Here is a 12,790-nt window from a genome sequence, read left to right as displayed (position 1 = left end):
CCATGGCATCTGTTCCTCTTGAGGAGTTCAGACCGCCTCTCCTTTGCCCCCTCATCACCTGGGAGCCAGCAGGCATGAGGCCTGTGTTAGGCCTCAGGACCAAGTTCAGCCTGACCTCCAAAGACACATGCAGGGGACTAGCTTCTTGGGGTTGCTGTATCCTCCACATCCCTCAGGAAATGGAGTCACAGCCACTCCTGAGTATTTGGCCATCTTAAAACCTTTACAATAAAAAACAAAATGCAGGCCGGTCGCGGTGGCTCACGCCTGTAATCCCAGCACTTTGGGAGGCCGAGGCAGGCAGATCACGAGGTCAGAAGTTCAAGACCAGCCTGACCAACATGGTGAAACCCCGTCTCTACTAAAAAATACAAAAATTAGCCAGGCGTGGTGGTGCACGCCTGTAATCCCAGCTACTCAGGAGGCTGAGGCAGGAGAATTGCTTAAACCTGGGAGGTGGAGGGTGCAGTGAGCCGAGATCGCGCCACTGTGCTCCAGCCTGGGTGACAGAACAAGACTCCGTCTCAAAAAAAAAAAAAAAATGCAGAAACAAATTCATTCTGACCTGATAAATGCAGTTTGGAGGATAAAATCTTGAGGTAGAAGACAGAAATAATGAGATAAGGAAGCTTCTCTAGAAAAAGCAAAGACTTAGGTGCTGGGAGGCAGAGAGGCTGGGCTAGATATCTGGGGCTGGGAGCAGGCTGCACAGAGGATGCATCGTACAACTGGCTTGTGTCTGGGCTGTGGCATGAGGGACCTGCATGGCTGAGAGGGGGTTGGGAGAGGCAAGCATGCAGCCCACGGGACGGGGATGGGTGGATTCGTGTGCTGTGGTTTAAGGGCTGGCAGGATGACAGGAAGCAAGGATGACAGGGGAAGGGGGCTCCAGCAAAAACCCATGCCCATGTAAAGGCTTGGACGCACGGAGGTGTGCTGTGTTTGGGAATGGTGCACTGTGCATTTGGTTCTCTGAAGCTGGAAGGGGGCGGTATGCTTAGGGGGTGGGAGGATCATGAGATGAAGCTGCCGAGATGGATGGGCAGGGACCAAGCAGAAAGGGCTCAGGTTTGGGAGGGGCCCTAGAACCTTGGATACTAAAGTGTTGGGAGCCTTTGCTGTATGGCCAAATAATCTGGGTGTTTTGCAACTGAGGGTTTTTGTACTGATAATGAGGTTTATTTTCTCTTTCAACAAATTATTGAGAGCCTTTGTGCTTGAGGCATAACCCCAGTCCTAGCATGTGGCATGATTTGGCAGGACAGAGTTCCCTCAATTGTCCCAGGCCTGTAGCTGTCAGGTGACTCCTCCAAGCCCATGGACTGATGTGGTCAGTGCTCTGATGGAGATTCCCAGGTGGAAGAAGAGAGGGCACTCAGGGGAGGCTCTCAGAGGAAGAAATTCGGAAACTTGTGAGTAGCTGAGGGAAGCCTTCCTGGCAGAAGAACAGTATGTGTGAAGGCCCCAGCAGGGGAGGAAGTGGCCGGGGTGAGGTATTGGAAGAGGTGGGGGCAAGGTATTTCCTCACTATATTTCCTGCATTCACACACTTGAAATGAGAGCTCTCCTGTACAAGGTTAGGTCCCATCTCCCTGCTCCAGGGGGGCAATACTCAGAGCAGAGGGGTGCCTGCCCCCCAGGGAGCCCCTGAAGCCCTCAAATCTTGTATGCTAGTCAACACCACTTATCTGACTGTGGCCTCAGGAGACATAGAGGATCCAATATAAGCTCACTTTCCTCTTACCGAATCAGGCCTGGACTTGCGTTCTGGCTGGGTCACCTTTCCCTCTGATAACTGGCTGCCTAGGCCAGAGCTCAGGGCTTCTGAGGGTGCTTAGTAGAACTGTGGGCCCAGCAGCTCTGAGAGTGAGGCTGGAGGGTCAGTCCTTTGTCCAGACCCTGGCTGTGGGCAGTCCTATTGTCTTACATTGGGAAGAAGGTGTGCCTCTTCCCCACCAGACCCTCGTGAATGCTGCATGCACACTCTTCATGGACAGTGTCATCCCTACCCCACAGATGGGAACAAGGACTCTGGTGTCACAAAGCCTAAGCTAGGCTTAATGCCCAGTTCTTGCTCCCCTATACTAACTGCTGCCCTCCTAAGGGAGATATATACCCCTTTAAACATTTTGAGCAAATTGAGGTTGGCTTCAGTTTTCTGATCTAGGGCAAAAAACCCCATTTGTTTGGAACTTTAGGCCAAACAAATCCTTTCCTTTCCTGAAATCCTCAGTGAGTTAGTCCTGTCTCTGCTGGGCACTGGTGGCCATAGATTTCAAGAACTGCTCTAAACGAACGTCCAGGTCTTAGGGGAAATTGTTCCTGGGCCAGTCGGAGAACCAGACCAGACTCCCTGCCAGTGGCTGGGGAGTGGTAGAAATTTGGCTTGCCCCCTATCCCCACCCTGTCCACAGGCCCAGTTGCCTCTGTACCAGAAATGAGGAGTCATGCCAAGCCTAGGCCTGGCCCAGCCTTAGTTTCTGCAATGCAACCTACGTAATCACGCTCTTTGTACAAGGAGGAAACTGGGACCATACAACAGGTCAGTGACAGAGCTGGGACCTGAACTCAGGCTAGTCTGGTTCCACACTGCCCCCTGGCTTCTGGACCCTTACCACCACCAAAATGATTCAAATTAGAGAATTTCAGGCATCCGTGGAGAGGGCATTCACAGAGGGGATCTTCCCTGCAGTCACAGTGATGGGAGGCTCCACACCCATCCTTGAGGGAAAGGATGAATGGGACAGTGCTTTGAGTTTGTCAAGGGCTGTGTGAATACAGTATGCTGTGACCCAGTGAGAATCCCTCCCACCCCGGCTTCTGGAACAGATGAGAGTACTGAGAAGTCCAGAGGGCAAGCAGGAGCCTGGAAGCCAGGCCTCGGCCTCACCCTCAGTCAAGGTCCTTTCTACTCCCACAGTCAGATTTTGGTTTGGTGTACCCCTGCAGACTGGTCCCAGGGCCCAGCAGGATGCTGTAGGGGTATGGTGATGAGTGAAGGCCCCAAACACCTGCAGCCCAGCCCAGCGAGGAGGGGCCCAAGGCCTGGAGAGCAGAGTGAGGTGGCTGTGCCATGGAGCAGATGCGGCTGCTGCTTACTCCTGCAATCTGAGCAAGTTGTCTAACCTTCCTGAGCTTCACGTGCCCCACCTGCAAAGTGGGCATAATCATGATCTCTACCTCACAGGCACTGAGGCTTACATTACAAAGCCGCAAAGCTGCTGAGCACAGCTTAGTAAATGACCCAGCTTTTGGCCTGCAGCCTGTGCCTTGTGGCCAGCTGAACGCAGGCGCTCCTGTTCGCTGAGCAGGCCTGTCCCCCCTCTCGCAGGATGTTGTGTTAGAGGGCCATACTTCTTTTGACCTGAGCCCTGCCTCCTGCCTCCCTGCTGCCTTTCTTCTGGCCCAGAGAGGTGGCTGTGCTTCTGCCTGCACACTGCTGTTTGGTTGGTAACCAGAGATGCGGGTGTCTGGGGGATCCCTGAGTTTTCTCAAGGCCTGAGCAGGACTGGGACATTTCGAACAGATGAGTAGGAAGTGAGTGCTCCTGGCTTGGAACTCAGAGCACTTTGTCTGCCTCTGGACTAGGCTGGGCACAAGGCACAGCATCCAGTTCCCTGGGCTTAACATCGTGGCATGTGTTACTTTCAAATAACTCACTGCAGAGCTGTTTCTCTGCTGATGAGGGCTCCTGGCTTTCCTGGAATCCAGTACAAGGCCTTGGTTCCATAGATGTCTATTGGATGAACAGATGGATTATTTTAAATTCAATTTTTAGGCTGGGCACCGTGGCTCAAGCCTGTAATCCCAGCACTTTGGGAGGCCGAGACGGGCGGATCACGAGGTCAGGAGATCGAGACCATCCTGGCTAACACGGTGAAACCCCGTCTCTACTAAAAAATACAAAAAACTAGCTGGGCGAGGTGGCGGTCGCCTGTAGTCCCAGCTACTCGGGAGGCTGAGGCAGGAGAATGGCATAAACCCGGGAGGCGGAGCTTGCAGTGAGCTGAGATCTGGCCACTGCACTCCAGCCTGGGCGACCGAACGAGACTCCGTCTCAAAAAAAAAAAAAAAATTAAATTTTTAATTTTTAGACAATTGTAGATTCACATGCAGTTGTAAAAATAATACAAAGGGGTTCTTCGTACCCTTTACTCAATTTCCCTCAATAGTAAGATCTTGCAAAACTGTAATACATTCTCACATCTAGAATGTCAACAGATACAATCCACCCACCTTATTCAGATTTCCCCAGTTCCACTTGTGTTCACTTGTGTTAGTGCTGTGCAATTTTATCACATGCATGCATTCATGTAACCATCCCCACACTCCATACAGAACTATTCTATCACTTCATACAAGGGTCCCTCTAGTTACCCTTTTATAGCCACACCTACTTCCCTCCTGCCCTCCCCTTCACCCTCTCCCTAGTGACCTCCTCTGCCCTAGCCCCTGGCAACTACTAATCTGTTCTCTGTAGTTAGGTCACTTCAAGAATGTTACAGGCCAGGCACAGTGGCTCACACCTATAATCCCAGCATTTTGGGAGACTGAGGCAGGAGGATCCCTTGAGTCCAGGAATTTGAGACTAACCTGGGCAACATAGTGAGACCCCATCTCTACCAAAACTTTTTTTTTTTTTTTTTTGAGACGTAGTTCCACTCTTATTGCCTAGGCTGGAGTGCAATGGCATGATCTCGGCTCACTGCAACTTCTGCCTCAGTCTCCTGAGTAGCTGGGATTACAGGTGTGCACCACCATGCCCTGCTGCATGTTTAGTTTTATAAGAAAATGCCAATGTGTTTTCCATGATAGTAGTATCACTGTTTCTCCACATTCTCAATAGCATTTGATGTTGTCACTTTTTAGCCATTCCGATAGGTTATGTGATAGTATCTCATAGTGGCAGATGGGTGGTTTCTGCAGTCCTCTGTCCACAGCTCCTATGATACTGGGCCTTGTTTTTTGAGTTTCCTCTGGGTTATCACCATCACCATGATTGTAGCCCCTTGAAGGCAGGGCTTATCTGGCTTGTGGGCCCAGACCAGGGTAGGGGCTTGTTTCAGTTCTCACAGGGCAACAGGCAGCTGGAGTTAAGGTGCCGAGAAAGGCACTAGATCCAACCTCACCCTCCTAGCAAGTAGTTACTGTTGGAAAAGCGCACTTTCTATTGCCAACAGAGTTCATCGTCTGAGAAGCAAGCAGTGGGCCTTTGGTGTTTTGGGCCCCTGCTGTGGGTCAGCCCCTGGCTGGGATCGGGGTCAGATTCAGAGATGGCTCAGGTTCCTACCCATGGCAGGGCCTGGCTCTGGGAATCTCAGTGGAGAACAGGGAGTTGGACCAGTGGAGAACAGGGAGGCAGACCAGTGTACAGGGTTTCCCATAAGGAGGACGAGGTGGGGTAGGAATGGCAAGATAGGGGAGGGGGTTAGCTGGACCCTGAAGGATGTGTTTTGTGTGTGTGTGTGTATGTGTGTGTGTTTGTTTGTTTGTTTTGAGATAGAGTTTCGCTCTTATTCCCCAGGCTGGAGGGCAATGATGCAATGTCAGCTCACTGCAACCTTCGCCTCCCGGGTTCAAGCAGTTCTCCTGCCTCAGCATTCCGAGTAGCTGGGATTACAGGCATGTGCCACCACGCCCAGCTAATTTTCTATATTTAGTAGAGACGGGGTTTCTCCATGCTGGTCAGGCTGGTCTTGAACTCCTGACCTCAGGTGATCTGCCCGCTTCGGCCTCCCAAAGTGCTGGGATTACAGGCGTGAGGCACCGTGCCCGGCCGGATATGTTCATTTTTGACCAGATGGAGAGGGGCATCCAAGCAGAGGGAATAAGGGAGAGGGAAGGTGGTGTGAAAAGAAAAGACCAGGGGGAGCACTGAGTCTCTCAGTGACCTTGAAGATAGCAAGGTTAACCATTCCTTAGCTGTTTTGACATCTGCTCGGTTGTCACCACCTCCCCACGACACGGGTCAGGGTCTGTGAGAGCCTTGTGGCCCCACACACTTCACCTAGCACATGCCCCTGCTGGGTAATGAAGTTTGTGTGTGACTGACGTGGGGGATATCTTTGGCCAGTGGTGGCATCCCCTCAAGACTTTGTCTCGAATGAGGGTGGGTAGGGCCTGTGTGTGTCTGTCTTGGTCGTTGCTATCTTGACCCTCATTCTCCCTGCTCCAGAAATCCTTGCGGACAGAATGGCTGAGGCCAGAGCTAGGGCCAAGTCAGGCAGGGCTTCTGCACTGGAAGGGGCTTGAGAGGGTTGGGGACTTCACCATCTCACCTCTCCCCTGCCCTTCTCTCATCCATCTGCAGGTTCATCATGCCTAGTGGCGTATAAGAAGACCCCGCCACCGGTCCCTCCACGCACCACTTCAAAGCCGTTCATCTCAGTCACAGTCCAGAGCAGTACTGAGTCTGCCCAGGACACCTACCTGGACAGCCAGGACCACAAGAGTGAGGTGACTAGCCAGTCGGGCCTGAGCAACTCATCGGACAGCCTGGACAGCAGTACCCGACCGCCCAGCGTGACACGCGGTGGAGTCGCCCCAGCCCCTGAAGCCCCAGAGCCACCCCCAAAACATGCATCTCTGAAAAGTGAACAAGGGACGCTGACCAGCTCTGAGTCCCACCCCGAGGCCGCCCCCAAAAGGAAACTGTCATCAATAGGAATACAAGTAGGGGCTCCTTTTGCACTGTGTGTCCTCAGCCCACTCCGTGCACCTGCCTGCGTGTAATTACATCTGGTGGAGGCCCACGAGGTCTCCTGGGAAAAGGTGGTTTGTCTCTCTATTTTGGGGGATCAGCCCCAAGTGGCCAAACCGAATTCCACCCATAGCCACGCCTCACTGGTATCTGCCCACACGTGCCACTGGTCAGCAGCCGCGGGCATGTATTTCTCCTTCTCCAGTGGGTTGTCCCAGTGAATGTAGTTACACTCAGCCAGCCATCTCCTGTCCACTGTTTGCCTGTCCACTGTCTGTCTGTCCACTCCACCCTTTGCCCTGCCAGCTGGCCCGTGGGAGGTGGGACTGGCCTAACAGTTCTCTAATCCAAGGTCAGCTCGGGTGCGGAGGCCATAGCCCCGCTTGGCGGCAGGAGCAGCATGGAGCATAGACGCTGATGGGCCAGGGGCCCAGGACCCAGGGCCCTTGAGCCATGGGGGTTGCTCGAGGGGAACTTTGCCCAGAGCCCTCTCGGGCCTTGGGGACAGGTAGGTGGCTTGAGGGACCAGGCTCATGTCATTGAGAAAGGTGATACCGGTCTCAATGCCTCCCTCCATGGGATAGGGTCCAGGCGATGATTCCCCCAGGGCTAGGTGGCCAAAGTCAGCAGGCCCTTCATAGTCATGGCACACAGCAGGGCAGGTGTGCCAGCTTCCCATCCACTGCTTCATTGCACTCCTGCATGCACCTGATACCAATAATCTGTCTTGTTTGCTGAGCTGGGGAAACTTAGGCCCTGCATTGTAGTTTTTAAGTTTCTCTAAATCCAGATTGAGTGGACTCTCCCTGCCCTGGCTGGAGCTGCAGACCAAACTAGGGCACATTCAGGGCCGTGAGGAAGGGGCAGCTACAGTGGGTGAGGGTGAGCAGAGAGACAGGCCCCCTCCAAGCCCAGGGGGTGAGTCAGGGAGGATGAGGCGTTGTGTGTTGTGGCACAGGCTGCAGGGGACTCCTCCAGCCACCCCTGAGCAATTGGATGTGGCCCAACTGATAACAAAGCACTGAAATGCAGAAGCGTGGGACACAAAGTGGAGCTTGAATGGAACAGAGAAGGCTTACTGAGCAATTTCTTGCAGTTGCCTAGACTTGTTTCCACCAAGAGGCAGCTCTAGGCTTCTGCTTCCCCACATATAAACAGGGAGAGAGTTGGCCAGGAGACTCTGCTATCTGTTTTCTGGGCTTCTTAGGTGTCCAGACCCTGCCCTGCAGGTGGGATTCTCAGAAACACAGAGAGTAGCCTGATCTTTGACCCTTTGTCCTGACCACCCATATCTTTGGGCAGCACCACCCTCTTTTTGGCCAAACCAGATGCTCTTCCCGGAAAGCCTAAGAGTTAGGACTACCCTTGATTCCTTTCACCCAGAAAATGACACCGGGATAAGGACTCTCTTAGGCCTGTCCTGGGCATCCTTTCCCTGGATTCACCCCAGCCCCATTCTTGCTCTCGTTGCAGCTCCCTGGAGATCCAGTGATGCTGCATTCCTTGAGCCGGCTTTTGCCGAGGGGAAATGTGGCTGCATCCCTGTCCCAGAAAGCTTCCCTGGCCCCTACTTCTCTCCACAAGGCCAAGAGACTGAAGAGTCCCCAGTTTCTGAGGATGCCCTGAACCCTTTGGTGCCTCATGCCCTAGGCTGAGTGTGGGTTCTCCCTCATTCTTGAGTGATGATAGGAAAGCTGGCCTGGCTGCCCTATGGCCCGGCACCTTTGTCCCAGAGAAGAAAGGCAGGCGCAGGGCATCACTGTTGTCCTGTTCCTTCCACTTCACAGGAGTGGAGGGAGTGACAGCTTTCCACTTGGCCCTGACCCCAGTCCTTCCTACTGCTCCCCAGGGCTACCTAGTGCTAAAGGTAACCTCAGCCAAGTATGAATAATGCCCAGGGACTTCGGTGGCTCCTATCTGGGTGGCAGTTTCTGAATCTAGAACTGCTGTCCAGGGTTTGCCCTTAGTGCAGGCACCTCTGGTCTGCCCTCCAGGCTTCCACCACAGGGTTTGGGGAGTGATCTTTGCCTCAAGACAGCCGCCAGCTTCAACTACTCCAGATAACGGCTGTGGCTTTGTGTGTGTGTGTGTTTTCTTTCTCTTTCGTCGTCCTTTTTTTTTCTCTCTGATGCGTGTGAAGGAGAGGACTAGAAGGAACGGTTCCCACCTCTCGGAGGACAACGGACCCAAAGCGATCGATGTGATGGCACCCTCCTCAGAGTAGGGAAAGCCAGTCATCTCCACCCCATCCCACCTCCCATCCACCTGCCCGCCCGCCTCCACGCGAATGAGCAGTGCCCGGCTTAACCTGGTCCGGCCTTGGGCCCACGTGCAGTGTCCGCATGCCTCGTGTCTGTCTGTCCACACGTCCGTTTGCGTCGTCCCACTAATGTGAATTTCAGCAGCAAGTGTGGTGTTTGTTTTTTATTTTTGTCTTTGTCTCCGTGCCGTTGCTGTCGTTGTCCTTCAATAAGGTTGACTGCATTCAGCCAGTGCCAAAAGAGGAGCCCAGTCCCGCTACCAAATTCCAGTCCATCGGGGTTCAGGTAGAGGACGACTGGCGGTAAGTCGGACAGAGATGGCGGCTGCTTCTCCCCTCTCCTCTCCCTCCCTCCGCTCTCACCTCTCCTGCTCTCCCTAACCCACTTCTCCTTGCTGGATTTCTAATAACCAAGCTGGGTTTGGGTTGCGGGTGGTGGCCCAGGCATGGGAGGCTGGGCAGGGGCGGGCGGGTGGACAGATGAGCACTTGCTCTGTGAGACCAGTCACCCACGGGGGCCACGGCTGGGCCGGGACATGGCCTCAGCTGCCCTGATGCTGGTGGTCTTCCTGGCCCCACTGCAGTAAACAGGCAACCTTATGACCTTGTCCTCGTGTGTGTGTGCGTGTGGGCTTGGGCGGGATGGGGCAAGGGCTGAGCCAAGAATGAGATGGGGGCTGTGGGACCCGCTTCAGGCGCATGGTGAGCAGATGATGCATCCGTTTCTCTGTCTCCCGTGTGTCCGGGTCAAGGCGGCCTCTGGTCTCTGGCCGTCTTGGTGACTCACTCCTTCCTGTCCCCACCCCATCCACCCCCTACCCACAGAAGCAGCGTCCCCTCTCACAGTATGTCCTCCCGACGGGACACAGACTCGGATACCCAGGATGCCAATGACTCAAGCTGTAAGTCATCTGAGAGGAGCCTCCCGGACTGTACCCCTCACCCCAACTCCATCAGCATCGATGCCGGTCCCCGGCAGGCCCCCAAGATTGCCCAGATCAAGCGCAACCTCTCCTATGGAGACAACAGCGACCCTGCCCTAGAGGCGTCCTCGCTGCCCCCACCTGACCCCTGGCTTGAGACCTCCTCCAGCTCCCCAGCAGAGCCAGCACAGCCAGGGGCCTGCCGCCGAGACGGCTACTGGTTCCTAAAGCTGCTGCAGGCAGAAACGGAGCGACTAGAAGGCTGGTGCTGCCAGATGGACAAGGAGACCAAAGAGAACAACCTCTCTGAAGAAGGTAGGTGCCACACAGATGGTCCTTGGGCAAGGGTAGAAGGTGTTCGCAGCTGGTTCTCCAGCTGGTGGCCAGCAGCTTCTGAACTGAGTGGGGAGGTCTCTTAGGTTCTCTTCTTGGACTAGTTTTTGAGCTCCTCCTTACTTTCTTCGCATTCTTCCGTCCATCCACCTATTGAACCAAACCTCTTTTCAGAAAGGGTTGCTGGTGATAGCTGCTTGTTGTGCAGGCTGTGAGGTCACCCACATCTGGGTTTGAATCCCAGCTCCTCCCTTAGTAGTGAAGTAACCTTGGTCAGGTTACTCTGAGCCCCCATTTCCTCATCTGTAAAATGGAGATAATCCTCTGCTCACTATGTGAGCATGTTGTAAGGGTTGAATATGGTCGTGCATGTAAAGGGCCTGACACAGAGAAAAGTGGGAGCCTAATTATGCCTTCAAGAACTTCCTTTTTTTTTTTTTTTTGAGATGGAGTCTCACTCTTGTCACCCAGGCTGGAGTGCAGTGCCACGATCTCAGCTCACTGCAACCTCTGCCTCCCAAGTTCAAGCAGTTCTCCTGCCTCAGCCTCCTGAGTAGCTGGGACTACAGGCATGTGCCACCACACCCGGCTGACTTGTATTTTTAGTAGAGACGGGATTTCACCATGTTGGCCAGGCTGGTCTTGAACTCCTGATTTCAGGTGATCCACCCACTTCTGCCTCCCAGAGTGCTGGGATTACAGGCGTGAGCCACCACACTCAGCCAACAGCTTCTTACTGAGTGTTTCCTGTGTGCCAAGCACCAGGGATCCAACTGGGTCTCAACAGGGCGTGAAGAAGTTATGCTTTTATTTCCCACTTATGTTTCTATCTATATCATGCCAATTTCCAAAAATTCCTTTGAGAAGTTAGTTCAAGAAAGTGCTAGACATGTGTAGGGAACCTAGATTCAAAGGTGGTTGAAGAGGGATTGGATGGTGGAAGGGAGATCCTGAGAAGCTCCAGGCTGTTGACCTGCACCCACCTGGTTCACCTGAGGTTCTGGTTCCCATTGAGCTACTCCTCCACACTCAGGAAGGACAGGTCTTCAGAGTGTCCAAATGGTGTTGACCCACATCCCATACATGATCGAGGGGCCCTAAGGACAGCAGCCTTTGATGATGCAGAAGGCTCATCAGAGTCATTGTTTTCACTGTCCTCTAGGCCAATTCCCAGCTTTGATGTCACACCCACTAGTGCAGGGGAAGTGTTGTGAGGAAAGTACCTAGTAACTTTTTACAAGAAAAGTATTTTAAAAAATCAAAACAGAGACAGGGATCAGAGAGCATTAAAAGTCTTCTAAGAGAAGGCTGGGCGTGGTAGCTCACGCCTGTAATCCCAGCACTTCAGGAGGCTGAGGCGGGCGGATCACGAGGTCAGGAGGTCGAGACTCGTGGCTAACATGGTGAAACTCCATCTCTACTAAAAATACAAAAAATTGGCCGGGCGCGGTGGCTCAAGCCTGTAATCCCAGCACTTTGGCAGGTGGAGGTTGCAGTGAGCTGAGATTGGGCCACTGCGCTCCAGCCTGGGCGACAGAGCGAGACTCCGTCTCAAAAAAAAAAAAAAAATTACAAAAAATTAGCCGGGCGAGGTGGCGGGCGCCTGTAGTCCCAGCTACTCGGGAGGCTGAGGCAGGAGAATGGCATGAACCCGGGTGGCGGAGTTTGCAGTGAGCCAAGATCGGACCACTGCACTCCAGCCTGGGCGACAGAGTGAGACTCCATCTCAAAAAAAAAAAGAGTCTTCTAAGAGAAAACATCCAGCCCACTGCCCTACCTTTAGTTTTTACTAGCTATATATTCTGGTATTTGCCTTCATACATGTTTTTAAAAATGTGACTGATTACCTTATATTTCCTCTTTAAAATTAATCATTTCTATTAATTTCCTGTTACCATAGGCATAGATGAGTGTTTACCTCTCACACAACCTCTATCTCCCTTTCCCCCACCCTCTGTATACATCACACTTTATGCTTAAATAGTAATCAGTGTTTCTGTTTACTGAGTGTGTAAATATTGTTTATTGCAGAACTTAACAGTATATTATTATTGCATTTTCTTCTTTTTACATTTTGTTTTTCCTAAAATGGTTTGTCCTGTTGCCACATTTAAAAAATATGCTCCATTTGCTAAATTTAAAAAACATTTTTAAGAGACATGGCCTCACTGTGTCATCCAGGTTGGAAGTGCAGTGGCATAAGCATAGCTCACTGCAGCCTCAAACTCCTAGGCCGAAGTAATCCTCTCGCCTCAGCTTCCTGAGTAGCAAGGGTCTACCACAGAGTGCCACTATGCTCGGCTAATTTTTTTAATTTTTTTGTAGGGACAGGGTCTCCCTGTGTTGCCTAGGCTAGTCTCAAACTCCTGGGCTCAAGCCATCCTCCTGGGTTGACCTCCCAAAATGCTGGGATTATAGGCATGAGCCACTGCAGCCAGCCTACAAAACTTTTGTTTGTTTGTTTTTTGAGATGGAGTCTCGCTCTATTGCCCAGGCTGGAGTGCAGTGGCATGATCTCTGCTCACTGCAAGCTCCACCCACTGGGTTCACGCCATTCTCCTGCCTCAGCCTCCC

The 12,790-nt window shown here is 52.7% G+C and overlaps 1 protein-coding gene across 2 annotated transcripts in view; it reads left to right on the top strand.

Moving 5' to 3' along the window:
• DLGAP4 (discs, large (Drosophila) homolog-associated protein 4) overlaps window positions 1-12,790 on the top strand; it is a 171,533-nt gene that overhangs the window by 126,207 nt on the left and 32,536 nt on the right. Inside the window, exons 7-9 of one of the 2 annotated variants that reach the window (XM_011929110.1) lie at window positions 6,311-6,672; window positions 8,841-8,920; window positions 9,786-10,198. In XM_011929110.1, the coding sequence (XP_011784500.1) occupies window positions 6,311-6,672; window positions 8,841-8,920; window positions 9,786-10,198 (855 nt within the window). Of the gene's footprint in view, window positions 1-6,310; window positions 6,673-8,840; window positions 8,921-9,174; window positions 9,264-9,785; window positions 10,199-12,790 lie in introns of both variants that reach the window. The other variant, XM_011929109.1, reaches the window with a different exon arrangement.

Source organism: Colobus angolensis, unplaced genomic scaffold (genome assembly GCF_000951035.1).
Source record: "Colobus angolensis palliatus isolate OR3802 unplaced genomic scaffold, Cang.pa_1.0 Scaffold8, whole genome shotgun sequence".
NCBI classification, from domain to species: domain Eukaryota; kingdom Metazoa; phylum Chordata; class Mammalia; order Primates; family Cercopithecidae; genus Colobus; species Colobus angolensis.
This window is presented reverse-complemented; position numbering and strand designations above follow the sequence as displayed.